Source organism: Hydra viridissima, unplaced genomic scaffold (genome assembly GCF_058129835.1).
Source record: "Hydra viridissima isolate aposymbiotic clone 2 unplaced genomic scaffold, HvirCarnegie_v1 scaffold_4, whole genome shotgun sequence".
Lineage (NCBI taxonomy): Eukaryota > Metazoa > Cnidaria > Hydrozoa > Anthoathecata > Hydridae > Hydra > Hydra viridissima.
The window spans coordinates 1088730-1115310 of NW_028324303.1; the positions used below are offsets into that span (position 1 = coordinate 1088730).

General features: G+C 28.6%; 2 protein-coding genes across 2 annotated transcripts in view; one reads left to right on the forward strand and one right to left on the reverse strand.

The window, feature by feature from the left end:
* LOC145201436 (uncharacterized) overlaps positions 1-26581 on the forward strand; it is a 54506-nt gene that overhangs the window by 11658 nt on the left and 16267 nt on the right. Inside the window, exons 18-21 of the mRNA XM_090084191.1 lie at positions 2126-2266; positions 2385-2674; positions 4595-5048; positions 5301-5646. Coding sequence (XP_089940317.1) covers positions 2126-2266; positions 2385-2674; positions 4595-5048; positions 5301-5646 — 1231 coding nt within the window. The remainder of the gene's footprint in view (positions 1-2125; positions 2267-2384; positions 2675-4594; positions 5049-5300; positions 5647-26581) is intronic.
* Positions 10514-24640, reverse strand: LOC145181142 (uncharacterized). Its single transcript, XM_090084427.1, has 8 exons — positions 24581-24640; positions 24298-24471; positions 20453-20505; positions 20125-20379; positions 15349-19278; positions 13333-15096; positions 12325-13206; positions 10514-12072 (listed from the first exon to the last, which is right to left on the reverse strand). The coding sequence occupies exons 2-8, from the start codon at positions 24330-24332 to the stop codon at positions 10724-10726; spliced, it is 8268 nt and encodes a 2755-aa protein (XP_089940553.1). The 5' UTR covers positions 24333-24471; positions 24581-24640; the 3' UTR covers positions 10514-10723.

Below are 26581 nucleotides of genomic sequence, written 5' to 3' on the forward strand. Positions count from 1 at the left end.
TTTTTAATGAAATTTTAAAATCTCTGTAATATAATTTTAATAATTATTTTTTAATATATTTTTTTAAATTGAATTTTTATAATAAATTAGAATCTTTGTTTATAAATAATATTGGACTTTTTTTTTGGAGAACACCTGATGTTCTGGTATGCCCTGCTCTCGTGCTCGGTTGCGTACCCTCCTCTCTAGAGCTTACACAAACGCTTAATGCTTAAATTAGCTCGTTTCTCGAGCTTATTAAAGCAGTTAAAACTCGCGTTAGCCGGCCACGTAAGTTTTTTCGAGAATACAGCATGTGACAGTAAAAACCTTTATCAACCCCAATAATAAGAAAAACAATGCGAATTCAAAACTGCCATATAATTTTCTGGAAAACTCCCATCTTAGATCTTGCTGTAATAACAAACAAAATATGGTTTTTTTTTTGTTTTTTTTTTCAAGTTTGCTGAAAAAAACTTGAAAAAAAAAAAAAAAACTTGATTTCTTTTATCTTTGTTGGAAATGTACGCGAAATATAATCGGCAGAAGAACAAACATAGATTTAAATTAAAAAATTAAAATTAAAATTTTGCAAATAACATAGTAATATCAGGGAAAGAAGCCGTTGTTTTATTTTAGAGAAGCCTACCCTACGACGCAGAACAAACAGGTCAGAAATGCTAGACTCAAGCCAGTCGTGATAATGAGTGATGTCTGGGGCAATTTGCTCTGGTAGGTCTCTAAAGCCCATGGGCTCCTGCAGTTTAAGGTGGCACATACCTCAAAAAATTCCAAATTTTTAAATTTAAATTATTAATATTTTTGGTCAATTTGAAATTGCTGATTCTGAAAATAAGATCAAAATTAGATTAAACAGCATCTAAATTAGTCTAATTTAGCATTTGAAATGTTTATAATTTTCTAGTTCCTTAGCAACGGCCTTAGCAACCAGGGTGATACCTATTTTATTTCCTATATATATTTGTGTTCATTCAGTATGAAAATTAACTTTATAACCTGTAGAGCTTCTTGTTTTGATTTAAAGACATATTTCCAAGCAACACAACCGCAGTATTTCCATAAATTTACTGGATGCATGTAGTTCATATAAGGTTAAGTTCTCATTACTGAATAAAACCAAATTTTTTTACTTAAATTTGGCTCAGCTAGCAGAAAACCGAAATCAAAAGCAGTGCTATGTTTCAATGAAGGTGATTATGGTTTGTTAAGTATTTATCATATTTTTGGTTTGCAACCTGGTCAACTGTATATACGGCTTACATAAATATGATATAGGACGCATAAAAAGTTCTAAAAAATAAATCAAGTGATATTGCTAAAAAACGAAGAAAAAAGCTCAGAGCAATAAAAAAGAGTTTTGATGATAAAAGTATGGCTACAGAAAGTTAAATTTTTGCTTCTGGAACTTTTTAGACTTTATAGTAATTGTTTAGGTTAGTTTTTATTCTTTTAATGAGTTTTTCTCAGATTCGCGTTTTTTTGAACTTTGATTCTAAATAACTTAAAATCTGTTTTATCAAATTTATTGAAATTTTCAGGATTCATTCTTTACATAGAAGTCTATGTTCTGAACTAAAAAAAGATTATTATTTTATTTTTTTACTTATTTTTGTATCTGTTTATGTACTTCTTTTTGGGGAAATTTACCCGAATTATTGTAATTGAGCAAATTAAAGTTACTCTTTGGATTTATCAGCATTTTTTTAGTTCAGATCATGCAATGCACCCACTGATCTCAAAATATAACTGGATAGCTGGTTCTATTGTTTCATATTTACGTATTTATCTTAGTAAATACGTAAATATGTAATTTGTGTTTTTTTCTTGTTGTTTTTCTTAATGTTAAGTAAAACCGAAATTATATTTCTATTTGAGACTTGTACATTTAATGATATTTATATACGAAAGATATAAAAGTTCGTAACAAACGTTTTTCAATTTATACTAAACCAAATTTGCCGCCATCTTGGGAGGCCATAACTGGCTTCAAAAAATTTGCCGTATCAGCTATCCAGTTATATTTTGAGATCAGCGATTGCACCATTATTGATTAGTTTGCAAAGTTTGATGTAAATATTTTTTTGCAATAAAAAGATATATCGAAACAAAAAATTTGCATAATTAGGGTATTTGCATAATTATTTTTAAAAATGCACGAATTGTAAAAATATCACGAAATAACATTCAATTAGATTTAAAAATGGCATTAGAGTCTATGAGCGAAAAAATATGCTGTTCTCATTCTTCGTCTGCTAAACCTGAGAAAGTAAAATTAAAAATCTTTTACAAGTACCCGTTTTTTTAATCTCTCATTATAATTTCTTTGATGTCTAATTAAAAGGTAAGCAACTTAAACAGACTCTTGGTTGCAGATTTTTCAATAGGCTGTAGCTGTAGCTGGACCCTTAAGATTCGAAACTAAACTCGCTACTAAAAGAAAGCGTAAACCGAAGCGCTTTCACGATGAGGCATCAACCACAGCCCATTTCCATAATAGCCAAAAGAAAGTATTCGCATTGAACATTTTAAATATTAGTTTGGATAGTCTGATTCAGCAGATTAGTTCAAGATTTATAGCGAGCAGGATGGTTGGCAATATGTTTTCATTCATCTGGTTGGATAATGATTATCTTTCCATTCAAGAAAACAAAGCTCGCGAGCTTGCACGAGAGATGTGAACGAAGAGGATCTCATTGAAGAAGTTCGCCGCTTTAACACTGCCCACAAAAAAGTTTTTAACCAAGGAAATCCAATGCAGCTACTCAACCAAATTTTCAAAAATAAGCTTGAACGCCTTTTTCCGTACATTTGCATCATGCTCCGGATTTTCAACACTGTTCCTGTGTCAGCTGCTGAGGGTGAACGATCGTTCAGTAAATTAAAGATTGTAAAAAACTCTCTTCGTTCGACCATGACCCAGGATCGCGTTACTGATTTTTTAATCATTTCGATTGAAGGAGATTTGGTGAAAAAGGTGAGCTACGACAATGTCATTGATATTTGGGTGGCCAGAAAACCTCGAAAAATTCATCTTTAAGCACCTTATTAACCTTCCTCAAAGTTTTTGTTGATAGTCCTTTCATTTATTGGTTTTAAACTAATATGTTGATTCAAATATCAGTTTTGATTAGTGAATCATTACTATTCTACTGCTTTATCCAGAGAATTGATAATAACGCAGAAATAAAATATGTTGTGTCAGAAATTAATAATTGCTGCATTCGCAAAACTTTAAACTTTGAAATTTCTTGGCTTGAAAAGTGGCGCTATTCTCTAATTTTGACCCGGGCGCCATTGACGCTCTCGAAGGCCCTGAAACTGTACTCTCTTTTTTCTCTTTTTTATATGAAATTGAATGTAAGGTTTGCAAAATTGCTTGATACTATTGCATATATTGTTTTGGAAGTTAAAAACCTTAAATAATATGCTAATTTTTTAAGCAAAAAAAGTGCAGATAACTTGCTTTATCTAATTATGCACAAATTTATTTTATGTTAATAATAACTAAGGGTCTGCGTCTCGGAATCGTTTTCTCGAAATGAACCGGAACAAGCATAACGAGACGAGAAATGTCCCGGAAAAAACTGACGAATAAACTGTCCCGGAATAAAGTTAAAAACCGGGACAATAAATGTTCTTTCGGAATATAAAAATTGTATCCTGGATATCATTGTCTTGTCTCGTCTCGAATAAAAAAATAACGAGACGCAGATGCTTAATAACTCATAAATTCAGTTATTTATTTTCAAACTTGACAACGGCTTGTTAACCTAATAATTTTATTTTTTTTTTTGTTACAGAAGTTATATGAATTCATCTTCAGAAAAATATGCTTTGATAAATATTTGTAATTACGAAAACTTGGTTTATTAAAAAAAAACAAAAACAACTCACTTGTTTTTTTTGCGTAAGTTTTTTTCGTAAGTTCAGCGCAACTTATGCGCAACCCTTACTTTAAGGAAATGCGGCGAAACTTTGGTGAATACCAAATAAGAACATGAACTTACGATTTCCGTAACCTTAGTTGAGCTGCGCAAAAGTTACGAAAGTTTGATGAATAAGCACCCTGATGTTCTCGTATGCCGTGCTCTCGTGCTCGGCTGCATACCCTCCTCTCTAGAGCTTATACAAACGCTTAATGCTTAAATTAGCTCGTTTCTCGAGCCTATTAGAGCAGTTAAAACTCGCGTTAGCTGGCCACTTAAGTTTTTTCGAGAATACTGCATGTGACAGTCAAATCCTTTATCAACCCCAATAATAAGAAAAAAAAATGAAAATTTAAAACTGCAATATACTTTTCTGGAAAACTTTAAGCACCAATAATTTAATCACATATTTCTCGTATAAATTTCCAATCTCCCATCTTAGATCTTGTGGTAATAGCAAATAAATTAGGTTTGTTTTTTGTTGTTGCTAGTAAAACCCTGTATGTCGCAATGATATATTAAAAATAACTAGATGTCTAACTTCCGCGTATTTTTTGAAGCAAAAATCGGCCATTATGCCCCCCATAATTTAAAAAATAGTAAATCACGGCTGTTTGGATCAATAAATATTCAAAATTTAATATTCAAAACTTATAAATCATGGTTAGTTCTTGTGCTGCAGCTGGTTTCACAAAAAGAGCAATGAAAAACGACAACAGAGCTTTTCATAAATTTTCAATTAATAATAGCGAACTCTGTAAAAAGTGGATTGTTTCTATAAAACGTGAAACATTTATTCCTACTGAGCACAGCCGCAAATGTAGTGATCACTTTTTACCTTCAGATTACAGTATACCTGATTTTAATAAAAAGCCTAAATTAAAACCTTTTTCTGTGCCACCTATTATTATTGATTCAAAACCAAAAGTCCAAAGAAAGTTTAGTTCTAAATCGTCACAAACAAATAAAAAGAGACTTGTTAAAAAAGTTTCAGAAACAGGCAGTCACTATCACATCGATTTCCATTCGGATATAAGTGATAACAATAATGTTGCTGCTAATAGTAACGAAATTTATATTAATAGTTTTATTTTAGAAACAACAGAGAGTATTGATTGCCAGGTGGATATAAGTTGTAGCTTTAATATTATCAAAAGTAGTAACAATTATTAATGATGATGCTATTATTTCTAAAAGCACATTATCGACAAATGCAAGTCCAACTAAAGGAAAATTAGAAGCAAAAATTAAAATTCTTAAACAAAAGTTGAAATACTATTATATGAAATATTATTATTATATGAAATGCAAGAAGAAGAAGAAGGATTGAAATTTACTTTTACTTTTGATCAAATAATAAACTACTTACCAAAGTTGACAGATGCTAATGGTACTCCATTATTAAAACATAGGAGAAAAACCTTTGTATTAGCGTTAATTGTGGCTGCAAAATGTCTTCAACACTTAGCCTATGAGCTTTTGACTTTAAATGTTCATCCTTTTAAATTTTGCCTAATATACAAAATTTCACAAGAACATCTTGAGTTACTGCTCTCTTGTATTCGTGGAATCAATGGATTTAATAATAATCCAGATGGCATCCAACTTAAGTCATCTTTAAAAAGAGTTCTTTTGCGCAATTCTATTGTAGGCTCAAAGCATGCAAATTGTTTAACATTTGAGGATATTGCAAATGGCTCTATTTTTGCATTAAAGTGGAGTAAAAAATCTGCAATTTTTTTCAAATCCTGAAACAGATTTTTTAATCTTTGATATGGATACTGTTACAATTCAAAATTATCTTGATAATACCTCTATCTATAAAGAAGCAATATCAGGATATATATCTGGATTTATTGTAAGAAGACAATTATCAAAGATGTCATGTTCTGTGTGTGCAAACTCACTTATATCCCAAAAAAACTTTGTGGAACATTGTTATGGAACGTCAGTTCTTTTATTGATTAACATAAAAAATAGGGGTGGGCTTGTTGCTCCAAGAAATGATGTTATTCAAACTATAAGAGTTTTGCGAGAGCCTTTTCAAAACTTATGTCAGTGGTGAAATTTCAAAAAACCAAAAATGAATGTAGAACGAAACCTTAAACTAAAAACGATTTATGCAGTTAATAAAATTTAATAATTTTATTAACTAAATTTATGAAAAAGGTTTATAACATAAATATAAAATAAAAAATATGAAAAATTAATAAACAATTTAAAAATTCAGTTTATATATATATATATATATATATATATATATATATATATATATATATATATATATATATATATATATATATATATATATATATATATATATATATATATATATATATATATATATAATTTTTTTATTTATAATATTTTCATATACACACCTATTTGTAGGTGTGTATATGAAAATATTATAAATAAAAAAATATTAAATTAACTATTACTTTTCTTGATTTGTTGTTTATAATGAAAGACTCGCTTTTCAAAGGAAAGATATTCTTTACATACCTGAAAACATACCTGAATACCTACGGAGCTTTTTTCGTATTTAACACCTTACTAGATTATAACATAACATTGAATTAAATTTATTTAATTATTGACGGTAAATCAGTTACAGAAAAAAGTAATAATGATTTTTATGAAAGCAAGAAGTGTTACATCATAAATAAAATTCTAACATTTCTACAAGGTACCTCTAAGTTGTTTCACACAGAGCTTAGTTAAAAGTCAAAACAGTATTGTATAATGTTTCATTACAAGTCAAAATTTTATCTTAACTATCTTATTTAAATTTCTAATCCCAATTTCTAGAATAAAAGTTTCGAACTTTCGAACTCCGAACTTAAAATTCTAATGCAAACTTTTAATTGAAGCTTTTTCTTTCATTTATTTTTAATTTGAACTTCGAAGTTAAATTAACAGTTTAATATTGAAATTTAAACTTCTGATCTCTGATGTAAATTTCTCATCAAAACAAATAATTTTAGTTTCTAATTCAAACTTCTTCTTACTTTTAAGTTTTAAAATCCTTATTTAATTTAAAGATTTATTTTAAGATTCTAACCTTATTTTCTAAATTAAATTTACAATTCAAATTTCTAATTTACATTAAAAGTTATATATGATATAAGTTTCTAATTATTTCTAGTTTAAATTTGCAGCTTGAATTCCTAATTTAATTTCTAGTTTAAATTGCTGACTTAAACATCTAACTTAAATTTTGACCTTTTGAACTTTTTATTTGATTTCATAAGTCAAGTTTCAAGTTCAGATTTCTAATTTAAATTTTTTCTTTGATTTTCTTGTTTATATTTCTAAATTAAGTTTCTAAATTGAATATCTAAACTAAATTTCTAAATAAAGTTTCTAATCTAAGTTTCTAAATAAAGTTTCTAAATTACATTTTTTAATTAAATTTCTGAATTAAATTTCTGAATTAAATTTCTGAATTAAATTTCTGAATTAAATTTCTGAATTAAATTTCTGAATTAAATTTCTGAATTAAATTTCTGAATTAAATTTCTGAATTAAATTTCTGAATTAAATTTCTGAATTAAATTTCTGAATAAAATTTCTAAATTAAATTTCCAAATTAAATTTCTAAGTTAAATTTCTAACATAAATTTCTAAATTGAATTTCTAAATTAAATTTCTAAATTCAATTTCTAAATTAAATTTCTAAATTAAATTTCTAAACTAAATTTTAAAATTAAATTTCAAAATTAAATTTCAAAATTAAATTTCAAAATTAAGTTTCTAAATTAAATTTCTAAATTAAATTTCTGAACTAAATTTCTCATTGAAATTTTACTTGAAATTTCGAATTGAAATTTCATCTTTAAATATCTGTAAAAATTTTTTCTTCACACCTTTTTTATCAAGTGCTTCTTTATATTTCACTTAAAAATTGATGTTTTATACTTCCATTTTAAGTTTCTAGTTTAAATTTCTTAGTAAAAGTTTTGATTTAAATTATAGTTTAAGAAATTCTAAATTAAACTGCTAGTTTATACTTTTAATTTGAAATTTTAAGCTAAACAACTTAAATTTCTCGTAAAAAAGTTCTATTTTTATTTTTTGATCAATATTTTTTGTGAAAGTTTCTTCTAAAAAAATGATTTTTATACAAGTGTGCTCTTTAACATTTTTCTATAAATCCTTTTACAAATAAATATTTAAAAAATCTTTATTTCATATCTGCTGTATATTTTCCTTAAAATTTCTATTTCAAATTCCCTCCTTTAAATTTTGTATATAATTAGGCCAAATACATTTTATACACTGCTTTTTTTAATTTCTTTTTTGATTTTTTCCTTCAAGTTTGAATTGAAGATAAGCGCTTATGTATTTGCAGAATGTTTTTCAGAAAGTCTTCATGTAATATAAAATATATGACCTTTTTCATTTATGTGAAGTTCTCTCGAGGCATCCGAAAATACTATACTGGTTTTAGCTCTTTGGCATGATTTTGGCATTGTAATTGTTATATATCATTAGACCTGCTGCCATTGCAGGTAAGTGTTATATCCTAATACTATGCCAACGACAAATTTTTTCAACTACTGATTGGTATGCTAATGAAAAAATAAATATTACGAAATTATGTCAATTTGCTTTTAAAGTGATAAAGACGAAAAAATCTTTTCATAAATAAGTTTATTTTGTAATTTTTTGTACGAATTCGGCATTTGAATTTTAATTATGATACTTCATTTGTAATACGAATGCCATTTCATTCGACGTTTAAATATTAATTTTTCGTATTGCAAATTTGATAAGAAAGCATCGTAGGGCATGTGAAGATGAACAATTAATATATAGTTGGCAGTTTTTTGTCCATAATTGTAAGTTGTGAATCCAAAATTTCATTGCAAAAAGAAGACTCTTTTCAAGTTCAATATGCCATCTCCTGTTTGGAAATATTTCAGAAAAATTGATGGTAAAAATTATTAATTGTTTTTTAAATTTAAATTTTAGTCTATTTTTTATTTATAAAAGCCAAATGGGTTCTGCACATCGAAATATGGGAAGGTTTGATACGCAGCTGATTAGTTCCTACTAAATAAACTAAGTACAAGGCTGTAAAATGATATTACAAAATGTAACTTTGGTATATTCAGTACTATACAATATCAGCTATTTTTATATTAATTTGAATACAAAACAGTTTAATATCAATACCATATTGTATCTATCTATAACTGTATTAGAACCCAAAATTACTTCATTTCTATATTAGCTATGAATACCAAAACTATCAAAGCAATAAATAAAACATCTTTTATATTGTTGATTTACATCTAATGATCTTTATCCTCCATGAACAATGTTAATTGGCTTTTTTGTTTTTAGGACATCTGCATCCTCAGAATGAGCGTTTTCTCAGGCTGGGCAAGTCATAACACAAGAGAATAATTCAATTTGTCACCAGAGCTGGCAAGTCAGTGCATATTCATTAAAGACAACTATTCCAGACTGTCACCTTTTGTTCAAAATTGGTACCTTTGCAAGGAGGATGTTGAAGATCAGCCTATGGAGGAAGTACCATCATCTCCAGACTCTCAATATCAAACCTACTTTGAAGCTACCCCTTTACAAGCAATCTATTACAAAAGGAATGCCGTGAAATCCTTGAAAAGAAAGAAAAGGACTGTAAATATCATGAGCCAAAGTCTTCTAAGCAATGAATCAGAAGAGACAGACGAGTTTTGAATGCTTTTTTAAGATCTGTGATGGTTTCTAATCTCTTGTATTTTTATGGAACATTTCATTTTATTTCATCTATGAAAAAAGAAAATAAAATATGAAAAATTATTTTGTTATATTTTTGACATATAACTTTTGACACTTAATAAAAATGTCATGGTAATTAACATATGACAAAATCGATTTTAGGCTGTATTGTAATTGGCATATGCTAACATCAATTGCAACATGATGTTCATAGCATTGTCTGATGGCTAGTTCTCTCTTTCAAAACGAAATAAGCGATCCGAATGATTCATTTGTGTGAAAATTGATTTTTTTTTTAAAAGATATATTTTTCTCGTTTTCTAGTTTTAAGGCTTTCTAAAAGGGTTTTGAGATCCGAAGGACTTTGTGCGCACGGATGTGGATATTGTTCAATATTGTGTAAAATGAAAGAAATCTGATTTAAATTTAACGTGGCGCTTACATTTTTTTACAGTTTTTCTCTGTTAATTCTGATATTGACATATGCATACGTTCACTTCTGACTTAAAGAGCAATAAATTTCGCCAGCAACATTCTCATTTAACGTCAAGTTTAATTATGAGAAAAATGATTAATTATGACATTATTATGACTTACGACACTTTAATTACTAATGAAATAAAAAACTTAATAGTTAAAAAATTGTAAAAAGATTGAAAAACTTTTGATTTTTTATTTCACTTTTACATAAAACATAATTTAAAATTTATTTAAAACGTGTCCCATGGGTCCTTTATCTGAAACTTCACGTTTCTAATTTTCCGGCTGTAAATAAACTTTTATTAACTTTACACTCATTCCAAAAAACTTTCATTCATTTGCTAACTTCATTCATTAACTCAATACAAATTCTATTTTCTAGGGGATTCCATCATTATATTTTTATTTACTTAACAACTTCTACCATATTCAAATGTTTTTAGCGAACATTGAAATAAAAAACATCCGATAAAAAATGATACAAAAAACCATATAAACTTATATACATACATAATTCTAATTAAATGAGATAAATCTACAATTTCGAAAAAGATTAAATAAAAATCACAATTTCGATATTTTGTTTATATCCATTTCATACTTTTCAAAAAACCAAATATCAAGGAGATTGAGAAAATTTTTTTTGTGGCCAATGTTGATGGATGATTGATACCTAAAATATCTGTTTGTATTTTATCAACTTGATAATAAATTTCTAAAGCTTCGTTATATTTTCCCATTTTATTCAAACAGCTTGCTATATTATTTTTTGTAGCCAATGTTGATGAATGATTGATACCTAAAATATCCGTTTGTATTTTATCAACTTGATAATAAATTTCTAAAACTTCGTTATATTTTCCCATTTTATTCAAACAGCTTGCTATATTATTTTTTGTAGCCAATGTTGATGGATGATTGATACCTAAAATATCCGTTTGTATTTTATCAACTTGATAATAAATTTCTAAAGCTTCTTTATATTTTCCCATTTTACTCAAACAGCTTGCTATATTATTTTTTGTATTTAATGTTGATGGATGATTGATACCTAAAATATCCGTTTGTATTTTATCAACTTGATAATAAATTTCTAACGCTTCGTTATATTTTCCCATTTTACTCAAACAGTTTGCTATATTATTTTTTGTAGCCAATGTTGATGGATGATTGATACCTAAAATATCCGTTTGTATTTTATCAACTTGATAATAAATTTCTAAAGCTTCGTTATATTTTCCCATTTTACTCAAACAGTTTGCTATATTATTTTTTGTAGCCAATGTTGATGAATGATTGATACCTAAAATATCCGTTTGTATTTTATCAACTTGATAATAAATTTCTAACGCTTCGTTATATTTTCCCATTTTACTCAAACAGTTTGCTATATTATTTTTTGTAGCCAATGTTGATGAATGATTGATACCTAAAATATCCGTTTGTATTTTATCAACTTGATAATAAATTTCTAACGCTTCGTTATATTTTCCCATTTTATTCAAACAGTTTGCTATATTATTTTTTGTATCCAATGTTGATGGATGATTGATACCTAAAATATCCGTTTGTATTTTATCAACTTGATAATAAATTTCTAACGCTTCGTTATATTTTCCCATTTTACTCAAACAGTTTGCTATATTATTTTTTGTAGCCAATGTTGATGGATGATTGATACCTAAAATATCCGTTTGTATTTTATCAACTTGATAATAAATTTCTAAAGCTTCGTTATATTTTCCCATTTTACTCAAACAGTTTGCTATATTATTTTTTGTAGCCAATGTTGATGGATGATTGATACCTAAAATATCCGTTTGTATTTTATCAACTTGATAATAAATTTCTAACGCTTCGTTATATTTTCCCATTTTACTCAAACAGCTTGCTATATTATTTTTTGTATCCAATGTTGATGGATGATTGATACCTAAAATATCCGTTTGTATTTTATCAACTTGATAATAAATTTCTAAAGCTTCTTTATATTTTCCCATTTTACTCAAACAGTTTGCTATATTATTTTTTGTAGCCAATGTTGATGAATGATTGATACCTAAAATATCCGTTTGTATTTTATCAACTTGATTATAAATTTCTAACGCTTCGTTATATTTTCCCATTTTATTCAAACAGTTTGCTATATTATTTTTTGTAGCCAATGTTGATGAATGATTGATACCTAAAATATCCGTTTGTATTTTATCAACTTGATTATAAATTTCTAACGCTTCGTTATATTTTCCCATTTTACTCAAACAGCTTGCTATATTATTTTTTGTAGCCAATGTTGATGAATGATTGATACCTAAAATATCCGTTTGTATTTTATCAACTTGATTATAAATTTCTAACGCTTCGTTATATTTTCCCATTTTATTCAAACAGTTTGCTATATTATTTTTTGTAGCCAATGTTGATGAATGATTGATACCTAAAATATCCGTTTGTATTTTATCAACTTGATAATAAATTTCTAAAGCTTCGTTATATTTTCCCATTTTACTCAAACAGTTTGCTATATTATTTTTTGTAGCCAATGTTGATGAATGATTGATACCTAAAATATCCGTTTGTATTTTATCAACTTGATTATAAATTTCTAACGCTTCGTTATATTTTCCCATTTTATTCAAACAGTTTGCTATATTATTTTTTGTAGCCAATGTTGATGAATGATTGATACCTAAAATATCCGTTTGTATTTTATCAACTTGATTATAAATTTCTAACGCTTCGTTATATTTTCCCATTTTATTCAAACAGTTTGCTATATTATTTTTTGTAGCCAATGTTGATGAATGATTGATACCTAAAATATCCGTTTGTATTTTATCAACTTGATTATAAATTTCTAACGCTTCGTTATATTTTCCCATTTTATTCAAACAGTTTGCTATATTATTTTTTGTAGCCAATGTTGATGAATGATTGATACCTAAAATATCCGTTTGTATTTTATCAACTTGATAATAAATTTCTAAAGCTTCGTTATATTTTCCCATTTTACTCAAACAGCTTGCTATATTATTTTTTGTAGCCAATGTTGATGAATGATTGATACCTAAAATATCCGTTTGTATTTTATCAACTTGATTATAAATTTCTAACGCTTCGTTATATTTTCCCATTTTATTCAAACAGTTTGCTATATTATTTTTTGTAGCCAATGTTGATGAATGATTGATACCTAAAATATCCGTTTGTATTTTATCAACTTGATAATAAATTTCTAAAGCTTCGTTATATTTTCCCATTTTACTCAAACAGTTTGCTATATTATTTTTTGTAGCCAATGTTGATGAATGATTGATACCTAAAATATCCGTTTGTATTTTATCAACTTGATTATAAATTTCTAACGCTTCGTTATATTTTCCCATTTTATTCAAACAGTTTGCTATATTATTTTTTGTAGCCAATGTTGATGAATGATTGATACCTAAAATATCCGTTTGTATTTTATCAACTTGATTATAAATTTCTAACGCTTCGTTATATTTTCCCATTTTATTCAAACAGTTTGCTATATTATTTTTTGTAGCCAATGTTGATGAATGATTGATACCTAAAATATCCGTTTGTATTTTATCAACTTGATTATAAATTTCTAACGCTTCGTTATATTTTCCCATTTTATTCAAACAGTTTGCTATATTATTTTTTGTAGCCAATGTTGATGAATGATTGATACCTAAAATATCCGTTTGTATTTTATCAACTTGATAATAAATTTCTAAAGCTTCGTTATATTTTCCCATTTTACTCAAACAGTTTGCTATATTATTTTTTGTAGCCAATGTTGATGAATGATTGATACCTAAAATATCCGTTTGTATTTTATCAACTTGATTATAAATTTCTAACGCTTCGTTATATTTTCCCATTTTATTCAAACAGTTTGCTATATTATTTTTTGTATCCAATGTTGATGGATGATTGATACCTAAAATATCCGTTTGTATTTTATCAACTTGATAATAAATTTCTAAAGCTTCGTTATATTTTCCCATTTTACTCAAACAGCTTGCTATATTATTTTTTGTATTTAATGTTGATGGATGATTGATACCTAAAATATCCGTTTGTATTTTATCAACTTGATAATAAATTTCTAAAGCTTCGTTATATTTTCCCATTTTACTCAAACAGTTTGCTATGTTATTTTTTGTAGCCAATGTTGATGAATGATTGATACCTAAAATATCCGTTTGTATTTTATCAACTTGATTATAAATTTCTAACGCTTCGTTATATTTTCTCATTTTATTCAAACAGTTTGCTATATTATTTTTTGTATCCAATGTTGATGGATGATTGATACCTAAAATATCCGTTTGTATTTTATCAACTTGATAATAAATTTCTAAAGCTTCGTTATATTTTCCCATTTTACTCAAACAGCTTGCTATATTATTTTTTGTATCCAATGTTGATGGATGATTGATACCTAAAATATCCGTTTGTATTTTATCAACTTGATAATAAATTTCTAAAGCTTCTTTATATTTTCCCATTTTACTCAAACAGCTTGCTATATTATTTTTTGTATTTAATGTTGATGGATGATTGATACCTAAAATATCCGTTTGTATTTTATCAACTTGATAATAAATTTCTAAAGCTTCGTTATATTTTCCCATTTTACTCAAACAGTTTGCTATATTATTTTTTGTACCCAATGTTGATGAATGATTGATACCTAAAATATCCGTTTGTATTTTATCAACTTGATAATAAATTTCTAACGCTTCGTTATATTTTCCCATTTTACTCAAACAGCTTGCTATATTATTTTTTGTATCCAATGTTGATGGATGATTGATACCTAAAATATCCGTTTGTATTTTATCAACTTGATAATAAATTTCTAAAGCTTCTTTATATTTTCCCATTTTACTCAAACAGTTTGCTATATTATTTTTTGTAGCCAATGTTGATGAATGATTGATACCTAAAATATCCGTTTGTATTTTATCAACTTGATTATAAATTTCTAACGCTTCGTTATATTTTCCCATTTTATTCAAACAGTTTGCTATATTATTTTTTGTAGCCAATGTTGATGAATGATTGATACCTAAAATATCCGTTTGTATTTTATCAACTTGATTATAAATTTCTAACGCTTCGTTATATTTTCCCATTTTATTCAAACAGTTTGCTATATTATTTTTTGTAGCCAATGTTGATGAATGATTGATACCTAAAATATCCGTTTGTATTTTATCAACTTGATTATAAATTTCTAACGCTTCGTTATATTTTCCCATTTTATTCAAACAGTTTGCTATATTATTTTTTGTAGCCAATGTTGATGAATGATTGATACCTAAAATATCCGTTTGTATTTTATCAACTTGATAATAAATTTCTAAAGCTTCGTTATATTTTCCCATTTTACTCAAACAGTTTGCTATATTATTTTTTGTAGCCAATGTTGATGAATGATTGATACCTAAAATATCCGTTTGTATTTTATCAACTTGATTATAAATTTCTAACGCTTCGTTATATTTTCCCATTTTATTCAAACAGTTTGCTATATTATTTTTTGTATCCAATGTTGATGGATGATTGATACCTAAAATATCCGTTTGTATTTTATCAACTTGATAATAAATTTCTAAAGCTTCGTTATATTTTCCCATTTTACTCAAACAGCTTGCTATATTATTTTTTGTATTTAATGTTGATGGATGATTGATACCTAAAATATCCGTTTGTATTTTATCAACTTGATAATAAATTTCTAAAGCTTCGTTATATTTTCCCATTTTACTCAAACAGTTTGCTATATTATTTTTTGTAGCCAATGTTGATGAATGATTGATACCTAAAATATCCGTTTGTATTTTATCAACTTGATTATAAATTTCTAACGCTTCGTTATATTTTCTCATTTTATTCAAACAGTTTGCTATATTATTTTTTGTATCCAATGTTGATGGATGATTGATACCTAAAATATCCGTTTGTATTTTATCAACTTGATAATAAATTTCTAAAGCTTCGTTATATTTTCCCATTTTACTCAAACAGCTTGCTATATTATTTTTTGTATCCAATGTTGATGGATGATTGATACCTAAAATATCCGTTTGTATTTTATCAACTTGATAATAAATTTCTAAAGCTTCTTTATATTTTCCCATTTTACTCAAACAGCTTGCTATATTATTTTTTGTATTTAATGTTGATGGATGATTGATACCTAAAATATCCGTTTGTATTTTATCAACTTGATAATAAATTTCTAAAGCTTCGTTATATTTTCCCATTTTACTCAAACAGTTTGCTATATTATTTTTTGTACCCAATGTTGATGGATGATTGATACCTAAAATATCCGTTTGTATTTTATCAACTTGATAATAAATTTCTAACGCTTCGTTATATTTTCCCATTTTACTCAAACAGTTTGCTATATTATTTTTTGTAGCCAATGTTGATGAATGATTGATACCTAAAATATCCGTTTGTATTTTATCAACTTGATAATAAATTTCTAAAGCTTCGTTATATTTTCCCATTTTACTCAAACAGCTTGCTATATTATTTTTTGTATCCAATGTTGATGGATGATTGATACCTAAAATATCCGTTTGTATTTTATCAACTTGATAATAAATTTCTAAAGCTTCTTTATATTTTCCCATTTTACTCAAACAGCTTGCTATATTATTTTTTGTATTTAATGTTGATGGATGATTGATACCTAAAATATCCGTTTGTATTTTATCAACTTGATAATAAATTTCTAAAGCTTCGTTATATTTTCCCATTTTACTCAAACAGTTTGCTATATTATTTTTTGTAGCCAATGTTGATGAATGATTGATACCTAAAATATCCGTTTGTATTTTATCAACTTGATTATAAATTTCTAACGCTTCGTTATATTTTCTCATTTTATTCAAACAGTTTGCTATATTATTTTTTGTATCCAATGTTGATGGATGATTGATACCTAAATAATCCGTTTGTATTTTATCAACTTGATAATAAATTTCTAAAGCTTCGTTATATTTTCCCATTTTACTCAAACAGCTTGCTATATTATTTTTTGTATCCAATGTTGATGGATGATTGATACCTAAAATATCCGTTTGTATTTTATCAACTTGATAATAAATTTCTAAAGCTTCTTTATATTTTCCCATTTTACTCAAACAGCTTGCTATATTATTTTTTGTATTTAATGTTGATGGATGATTGATACCTAAAATATCCGTTTGTATTTTATCAACTTGATAATAAATTTCTAACGCTTCGTTATATTTTCCCATTTTACTCAAACAGTTTGCTATATTATTTTTTGTAGCCAATGTTGATGAATGATTGATACCTAAAATATCCGTTTGTATTTTATCAACTTGATAATAAATTTCTAAAGCTTCGTTATATTTTCCCATTTTATTCAAACAGTTTGCTATATTATTTTTTGTATCCAATGTTGATGGATGATTGATACCTAAAATATCCGTTTGTATTTTATCAACTTGATAATAAATTTCTAAAGCTTCGTTATATTTTCCCATTTTACTCAAACAGTTTGCTATATTATTTTTTGTAGCCAATGTTGATGAATGATTGATACCTAAAATATCCGTTTGTATTTTATCAACTTGATAATAAATTTCTAACGCTTCGTTATATTTTCCCATTTTACTCAAACTGCTTGCTATATTATTTTTTGTATTTAATGTTGATGGATGATTGATACCTAAAATATCCGTTTGTATTTTATCAACTTGATAATAAACTTCTAAAGCTTCGTTATATTTCCCTATTTCACTTAAACAGATTGCTATATTTTCTTTTGTAGCTAACGTTATTTCGTTTTCAGCTCCATAAGATTTTATGTTATAATTTTGAATGGCGTTTAATATGTTTATTGCTTCTTGAAATAAACCTTTGTTTGATAAAAAACTTCGGATCCTCCAACTCTCTTGATGGAACACTTCACACATATTTGATTTGTTAATACGAAACATATGGATAAAATGATTATAGAAGTGCTTTCCATCGTCCACGTGTTCATTTACTTCTTCTAACTGTAATTTTAAAAACTGGACAATATTTTCGTTGCATACTTGTGATATTTCTTTGCGTTTTTGATAACATTTACACGCTAACTGAGTCATTTCGTGCATTGCGTATCTGTCATTGTCCTCGTCGAAACGATCAAGCAACGAATACCTTACTAGTAAACTTATTGTTCGAATGATCAAAACCTCTTCGTTTATTTTCAAGTGTTTTGAAATACGGTGAATAAACTGTTTAGTAATATGTTGACCATCGCAATACGATAAATGATTTAAAAGTTCTAGTGACTTTTCATTCGATGTTTCTATTTTGTTTAATGCTATGTTAATTGACGTTATGACAGACTTTGTTTGGGCTTCGGTGGGGATATTTTCCTCGAGCATTTCCAAGGGGTATGATCGAAAAAGATCTAAATATTCTTGCAAAGAAACGTTGTTGTTGTTTATATAGAGAATAGCTTGATTAATGGCGAGTGGATGATATTGAAGCACTTTGGTTATTTCTTTTAATTTTTCGTCATCGTTTTTTAACATTTGTTTCATATTTCTTTTTGCAAAAAGAAACGCATCTTCAGGCGAGAAAGAGTTAATTTGTACTTGATTAACATCGGTAGACCATGACTTCCATTGCGATGTTACCAAAGTAAATGAACTTTGTTTATTTGATACGTATTTTTCAAAATTCTTTATACTCTCATCGTCGACGTTGTCGAAAATGTAAAGCGTTTTTTCTCTTTCGAAATAGCGATGTATATTTGTAAAAACTACTTCAATATCGAACGGATCGCCTTGAGAGTCTTTTAGGCTTAACCCTAGTTGGTGACTGAGATTAGTCACAGATACTTGTATTTTGTCAAATGCTGCATCCACCCACACAACGCTTTCGAAATAGTCGGTATGAATTGCTGCGTACTTTCTAGCGAGTTGAGTTTTTCCTATTCCAGACATTCCAGTTAAAACCGTGATCGATTTACCCGAATCTTTTGTTTGGCACACGTATTTATGAGTTTGATTAAGTTCATCGTCACGTGAAAAAAAGGCTTTTGTCGGCGGTAGGATACCGAAAACGGAGTGCCGGGATGTTAACTCTAAAATACAAAATTTTTTCATTTTAACTGCACGGTGACATTTATTGAGGAATGAATTTTTTGAACGGCTTTTCACTGTTAACTTGTTTTGTTTTTGATAGTTAAACCATAATAAATTATATCCAAGACTTAAATGACGATTAAATCGACAATTTCTATTAAAGCAATTATCACTCACTGCTGAATGTAATTTATAATACGCTTGCTATAATTACAATGAAATATTTTGTCGATTATTTTATTTTCAAGCAATTCCAGTTGTATACGCTATTTAAAACAATTACAGTTTTTTTTAGAAAAAGCATTTCAAATGTAAAATGCTCCCAGAGGAATATTTTGAAGTTCAATTTGAGAACCTCGCAGTAAAACTATTTTTCTTCGTTAGAAGTTTTGCAGTATTACCCTTTGGGGAAGGGTGGGAGGTTAAAAAAGTGCAACGCTGGAGGGTTACAAAAAAAATTGAGACAGCGAATTTCGGAGTCCCTCTCACATTCAGCTTTCATTTCAAATTTTTAAATAAATAATATTGTAAACTAAGCAATTAAATATCATAATGCTATAAATAGACCATTATTTAAACTTAATTCAAGTGTGAATTTAATCCCTAAATACTCTATTTGATTTTGCTGATAAAAAGGCCTGAAAGATTTGTTAAGTAAGCTAAATTTTGTTCTTTTCAAAAATGTTTGTTTTAGGTAAAAAAAAACTTTTAATGGTCTGTAGTATTTTAACTTTTTTTGTATATTTTTTTTTCATTTTTTTTAATCTCTAATTATATTCTAGGGCAGTCGGAGAAACTTCGGCATGCAAAGGCGGCACAAAAGCTATGAAGCTCAAAATACCTACTTCGTTCGCATTCACTGATCAAATCTTTACGGTTGCAAAAAAGTAATCCGCTTTTCATATCTCGCCATTTTTTTGATGGATTATTCTTACGCCATTGGTTCAGTATTTGCATAGTTTGTTCTCTCGTTGTTTCAAATTCTTCTTGTACACTATCAATTGCTGTTTCTTCAACCGAAAGACATCGAGCAAACTTTAGCCAATCAGAAGTCAGCAAATCAGAAAGCGTTGTGAATACATCTTGCGGAATCTTTTCAACTAGAATAGAAGGTTTTGTTTTTGAAAATCGAAAATCTGTCAGAAATGGGAATCAATTAAAACATTTTATTACCCAATATATCGTCGAACTCGTTCTCCATGACAACCTCATCTTTCAAAGTCGTTCTACGAAAAAATATTCTGTTATTGGTTATGATAAATTTCAGTAAAACGCTCTTAAATTCGTCAGCAAACTATTTTCACGATTAATAAACGAGTACAAAGAAATTTGGTGCTGCGTCAAAATAAATTAGAGGAGTTTTAGATGTGAAATAAACCGTTTGATATCAGATATTTCAAACACCTACTACGTCATTGAAACAAACCTGCCATCCCAGTTAACTTCCATTAAATGGATGCTTACTGGGACTCTGCACCCTAAGAACAAAAAAGATGCTAATGATCCATCTTTCCTAAAGCAACTATTTTAAAAGAAACTTGGGCAGTGCCTGCATGATTGAGATCTGCTTAAATTAGGACTTGTTGCGTTATTTTGAAATAATGGTTAATAAAGCAATAAGTTAAAGAACAGTTTTGAAGTACAACACGCACTTAAAAGCTTAATTTAAAGGCCTATTTTCAAAAGGGACAAACACTGTCGTATTATACAAGTTTTTTTTAATTTTTTTAACTATATTTATAACAGTTTGAAATGTGAGAGGTTATATAGGGCACATTTTCCGTGAAATTTTTTTTGTGACAAAATTATATTTCGAATGTTTTAATGGATGCAACTTTAGTTTACTTGAATAGACTTATAAAAATGATAACAGATAGGAATGGCGCAAATATTCTTCAAAATGTTAAGACACATTTTAATCACGTGGATACATCACCGGTTCAAACCAAGCTGCAGATTATTTTACCTCATTCTAAAATGCTCAACTACATTAATTAGATTTGGTTAATGATTTTTTATGCAATTAAAGATGTCTATGATTTAATTAAATGAATCAAACAAAAATTTGTCATAAATTAATATTTGATCTTCTTCTTAAGTCTACTTTAGTCACTTTTCATACCAGCTTTCTTTTCCTAAAAGCCAGGCTCTACAGAATATGCACTTTGTACTACATTCTTTCCTTGAGAGTCAGTTGTATTTTTCTGATCTCTCATCGAAAATGGCTTTTTTATTTTGGAATCTGTTCAGCCACTTTTTGACTATCATTAAGAAACCAAGCTTCTCATAGTTTTTTTACTGGTTTTAATTCGGTAAAAATTCTGTAAAATTCAAGAAGAGAAAGAAAAGTTTCTATTTTGAGTACCACTTTTTCTATACGCCTAAAATCTTGATCAGTTGGTAAAAAAACTGTAACACTTGATCGGAAAAAAATGTTTGACAGCTTTGAACTTAACACTGGTTTCCATAAGATTTTTCAAAAAACACTAAACAATAAAGTGTTTTTCTTCTGATGAACAAGCATTAGAATATAGATATAGATGCACTTGAGCTCCTCTTTGTGTAATTAAATCTTTTTCTTACTTAGTCAAATAGTGAACCTGGGTTGAAGAAACTTTGTATTAGATCCTCTTCTACTCTGAGTTTCCAATCAGGTGTAAACTAAGATGCTATCTTTGTTTTACAATGTTTGATCTTGTCAAACAAATGTTAAATTGCAGTTCCCAATTAGTCAAGAATCAAACACTTCACCAAAGCATTTTGCTATTATTTTGTGCCGACAATATTTAGTAAACTCTTACCTTTAGTTTCATATCAAACATATTTCAGCTTTTTTTTTTGTTTTCTGTTATCAGGTTTCCAAATCCCAGAACATTGTTTAAGTTTTTTATTAATTATGAAACTGATAAACAAAATATCTTTATTGTCTTGGTTTCTATGAAGTTTCAAAGTTTCTTCATAATTTTACAACATTTAATTCAAACAGAAGATGCACTCTAACACTTTTTCCCCTTCCATAGTGTGAAACACGAATTGACTAATAAAGTTTACTAGTGAAGTACTTTCAATATTGCTTAAAGTTTTTCTGAAGCCGTTACATTTTTCAGGTCTTAGACACTCTTTTTAAAATAAGTATTGTACCATTTTAAACAGTCCTCCAAAACATGTAATGGACAGAAATTTTTTTCACGAAACAGTACTGTTGTACGACTCCTGTCAGCAATATATAGTAGTATGTAGTTTATGTATGTACAATAATATGTATATATGTTTATATTATTGTTTATATATACATATACACAATATAGGTATATAAATACATATATACAAAAATATGTGTATATGTGCCATAATAAATAGTTTACTGAATGTTTTTACAAATAAAAAAAATTCATTTCTTGGCTCTTTACTTGAGTTAATTTAACAAACTTCAGATTAAAAGTTTAATTTTTAATTTTTAATTTTTAATATTGTACCGCTAATGGGAAAAGCCTGCTGCAAAAAAAAAAGAGACTGAAATTTATAGTTAGAATGTCGAAGAAAATCTAACTTATAAATTTAAAATGATTGCTTCGTTGAAACTTAAAACTAACAATAGTTATAATCCTGAACTATAAAAAAGGGCTCGTGTAATGCTAACTGAGTTTATTTACAGTGTCCAGTACGCGAAGATTGCTTTGCTTTATACCTTTTGTTGTTGTAGCTGCAAGCCATAAATGATTTTTTTTTCCAGATATGAATATCACCTGGCGCATTATATCTTCTGTTTTTCTTATAATCAATCTTTTCCGACCTTCGTCCTGAGGTTTACATGTTAACATAGTTATACTTGTGTCAAATGCATTAAAATATCCCAAGGTATCAAAAACTGAATATCAGCAAAATTGGACTTTTGCCCCATTTGATTAACCGTTCTTATATTGACGTCGTTGAATTGTTTTTGAGTAGAAATGCACTTGTTGAACGACCTTTAACAAAGTGATTTACCTTCAGCAATACTGGACTTATTCTGCCATGGGTTGTTTAATAAAACTGAGAAACGTTGAAAACAGTTTATGTAATGCTATACCAAACAGCTCTTGTTGTCTTTTATGTCATTAGTTTCAATCATAATTGCTTTAAACTTATGACTTTTTGAAGAATATTTTATTTGTTTACCAATTCGTTGGTCTATATTAGATCTAACATTTTTCCGTTTTCTTTATAAAATAGCAAAATCCCTGTCGCAAAACAAAGAACGAGCGACCTTAAATTGAACATTTTGGAAGTTGTAAGATCATCATGTAATTAATGTGATCTGTGCAATGCTTTTATCCATTTTAAATTTATTTGAAACTTATTTCATTTAGTAGAAAACTTCGTTACTAGACTTAAATGCACCCTCTTTTTCAGCTGCAGCGTTCAACGTTTTTCTATTGCGAAATTATTTTTAAAACGCTTATGAAAATTTAAAACGCTTATGAAAAATTTTAAAACTTGTTTTTTTTATTTTTGTTGATGGAACTTAATGGTTTTATGAAATGTTTACTTTAAAATTGACACTAAGTATTACGAATATGTAACTTATGATAATTTATGTTGGTTTTTAATCATTCGCTCATAATATTTTAATTTTTTCAGTTGTTAGAAAACATGCGAGGAGAATGAGCACAAGTTATTTTTTCTGATTCTCCAATCGGAAAGGAATTGCATTGCTTTTTTTGGGAATGCTGTTAACCAGTCAGATGATTAGAGTAAAGGAACATAATCTTTCATTACTGAACAGATTTTTCAGCCTACAGTTTCATACAGTTAAAGAACTGTTTTCTGATATTCAGTTTTTGGTATTAAATTTCTAATGTTTAAATTCTGATATTCAGTTACAAAACTGTTGTTTTTTAAAAACTCTCACTTCATTCTGCATAATTTATTAATTTTTGCAAAATCATATTTTTTTCTACTTTTATTGGTTTTTCTAACATTGAAACTTAAATGTTAAAGAACAAGTGAAACTAGTAGAGTAAAAATGAATAACATACCGATTCATTTCGTGCTCTAGTGTCTCCATTTTCATTACTGAAAAAATATATTTCTGCAATCTTTAAATAAACACCTGGCTGATGAACAAAATCTGTGTTTGTTTCAACAGTTTTTCTTGAACTTGTTTACACCAGCACGTTAAAGATTATAAAATTGAAGGTTTAACCTCAATGCTAAATAGAGAAGACTGAATCATGCAACAAAAAAAAATTCAAAAAAAAAACAAAAACCCAAATCAAAGCAATAAAAATTTTGAATTGGTTATATAGAATGAAAAGTTACCTTACGCGATCTGCGATGAGCCAATCTGAGATCGGTTGACCGTGTTTTAGTTGTTAAACTTTCACTTTCAAAAGTTTAAAGTAAATAAACTCATTTGCATTAAGATTAACTCTGTTGTTATTTGATTTTAAATTGGTGTCAGATTTTTTTATATTATAGAATATTGTCGTCCATCAGTTCAAGTCTTGGTCAAATGTGAGGACTTAATCAAATAATAGGATCAAATTTCATTATAAAAGCGTAAAATGTGTAGAACAAGATATTCTAAATAAAAACAGACCATTTTCCGCCAGGGAGGATCGACGAGAAATCTATTTGTAAACTTCATATCGAAACGTTTTTGTAAATTAAGTTGGTAACTTATTATAGTGTTAACTAACGTCAATATTTGCTACTTTCCATTAACAAAAAATAAGAACGGTAGACTGTGACAGTCTTAAATAATGATCCGAGCCCTCGCGACTGGTCCGTTAATCCCTATTTTTCGATTTTTTTTTTACCTTTTAAAGTCAGTTTATAATCGTTTCATGGAAGCTGCTAGCTGAACACGGGCTCAGGGAGCAGTGATGTTAGGTTTGTATTAGCATTGGCACCCAGAGCGTTTCTATATGCCTAAATTGCGATGCTAGATCTACATGATATTTGGACTGTCCTACTAATACGAGGGCTGTGTTGATCTGCCCTAGACGCGTGGTTACAGCTGACTGCCATTGTGTATGGGAATGGTCGTATGCTGCATTGAGATTGTCGCGGCGCTGAAACTCATCCCCCTAAATGTTCAAGAAGCGTTTCTGAAGATTTATCAAAGAATTTTAAATTTTCTTAGGTTTTTATAGAGGCTTCACGGATTTCTAATAGATTGTCAAGTCCATACGAGTGACTCATTCAAGCTATGAGGAACACAGGTTCAGCATTGGATGAGAAACTACCCCCTTCGATACATGGTGATCCAGCGACTTTTAGGCGAAGAAAACTTGTCTTCTCTTTAGTGAGGAAAGCTGCCACGATGGAATCTGATGATGCATTCGTACAGCGAATTGTCATCTCAGCTGTAGACTCAATATGAAGAATTATCTAGAGTATCCCATACTTAAGAAGGCTCTCTACGATTCTTATTCATACTTAAGAAGGCTCTCTTACTGAGAAAATCTTTAAAAAAACCCCGCCTTGTGAACTATTAGACCTGATCCATGCGAATAGAGAGGAGTTTAACCAATATGCTGCTGGATTACGAGGATCGAAGCGCGGTCTATTGAAAAAACGTCTGAGTAGAGTCTAACCAGTAGGAAGCATATTAAAAGTTTATGCCTTTAAAACTTAGAGCCGCGAAGTCCAAAGATCGTAATTTCTCATCAATCCCGTTAAAAACAGTAGCTTACAATAAGCGCACGACAGGCATGGACCTTGATGTTGATGTTGAATGGAATATCGGTAAAGCCTGAGCTCAGTTTTGAGGTCATCAAAGAAGTGCTCTACCGCGTCCTTACCACGGTACAGGAAGAGGCCTTTAGTTTGCCCATCGCTTCGCACTCTCACATAGCATTAGCTGCAAGGGACCTGCTTCAAAATCAAGCAGGTTGAGCAAATTTTAGGTTCAGTTTGGGCGCCTTCTACTGGAACGTTTAGAAACTCAAAGTCGGCGTAGTTTATAAGTGGTATAGGTGCCTGCCTTTGCTCATTCACAAATCTCAGCGTATTTTTACCAACCTCTGGCATCACAGTTCTCTGGTGTTTTTCTCCAAAGCTTAGGCAATCTACACTGTGGGCTTTCAGTAGGTCTGCTCTCGAGAAGACATGTAGGCAGCGAAGGCATGGATGTTTCCTAAGTTGTCCATTTTTGCTTGTTCGTTGAAGCAACTCGGCATCTCCTTTATCCATACATAGTGCCTCTTTTCCGGATTGGCTTTATCTGCTATGAGTAGTAGGTTGATATTGAAGCCTTTCCGCTCGCTTAAATAGATTTGGTACGGTTCGTTCATCTATCCAAAGACATTCACCGAT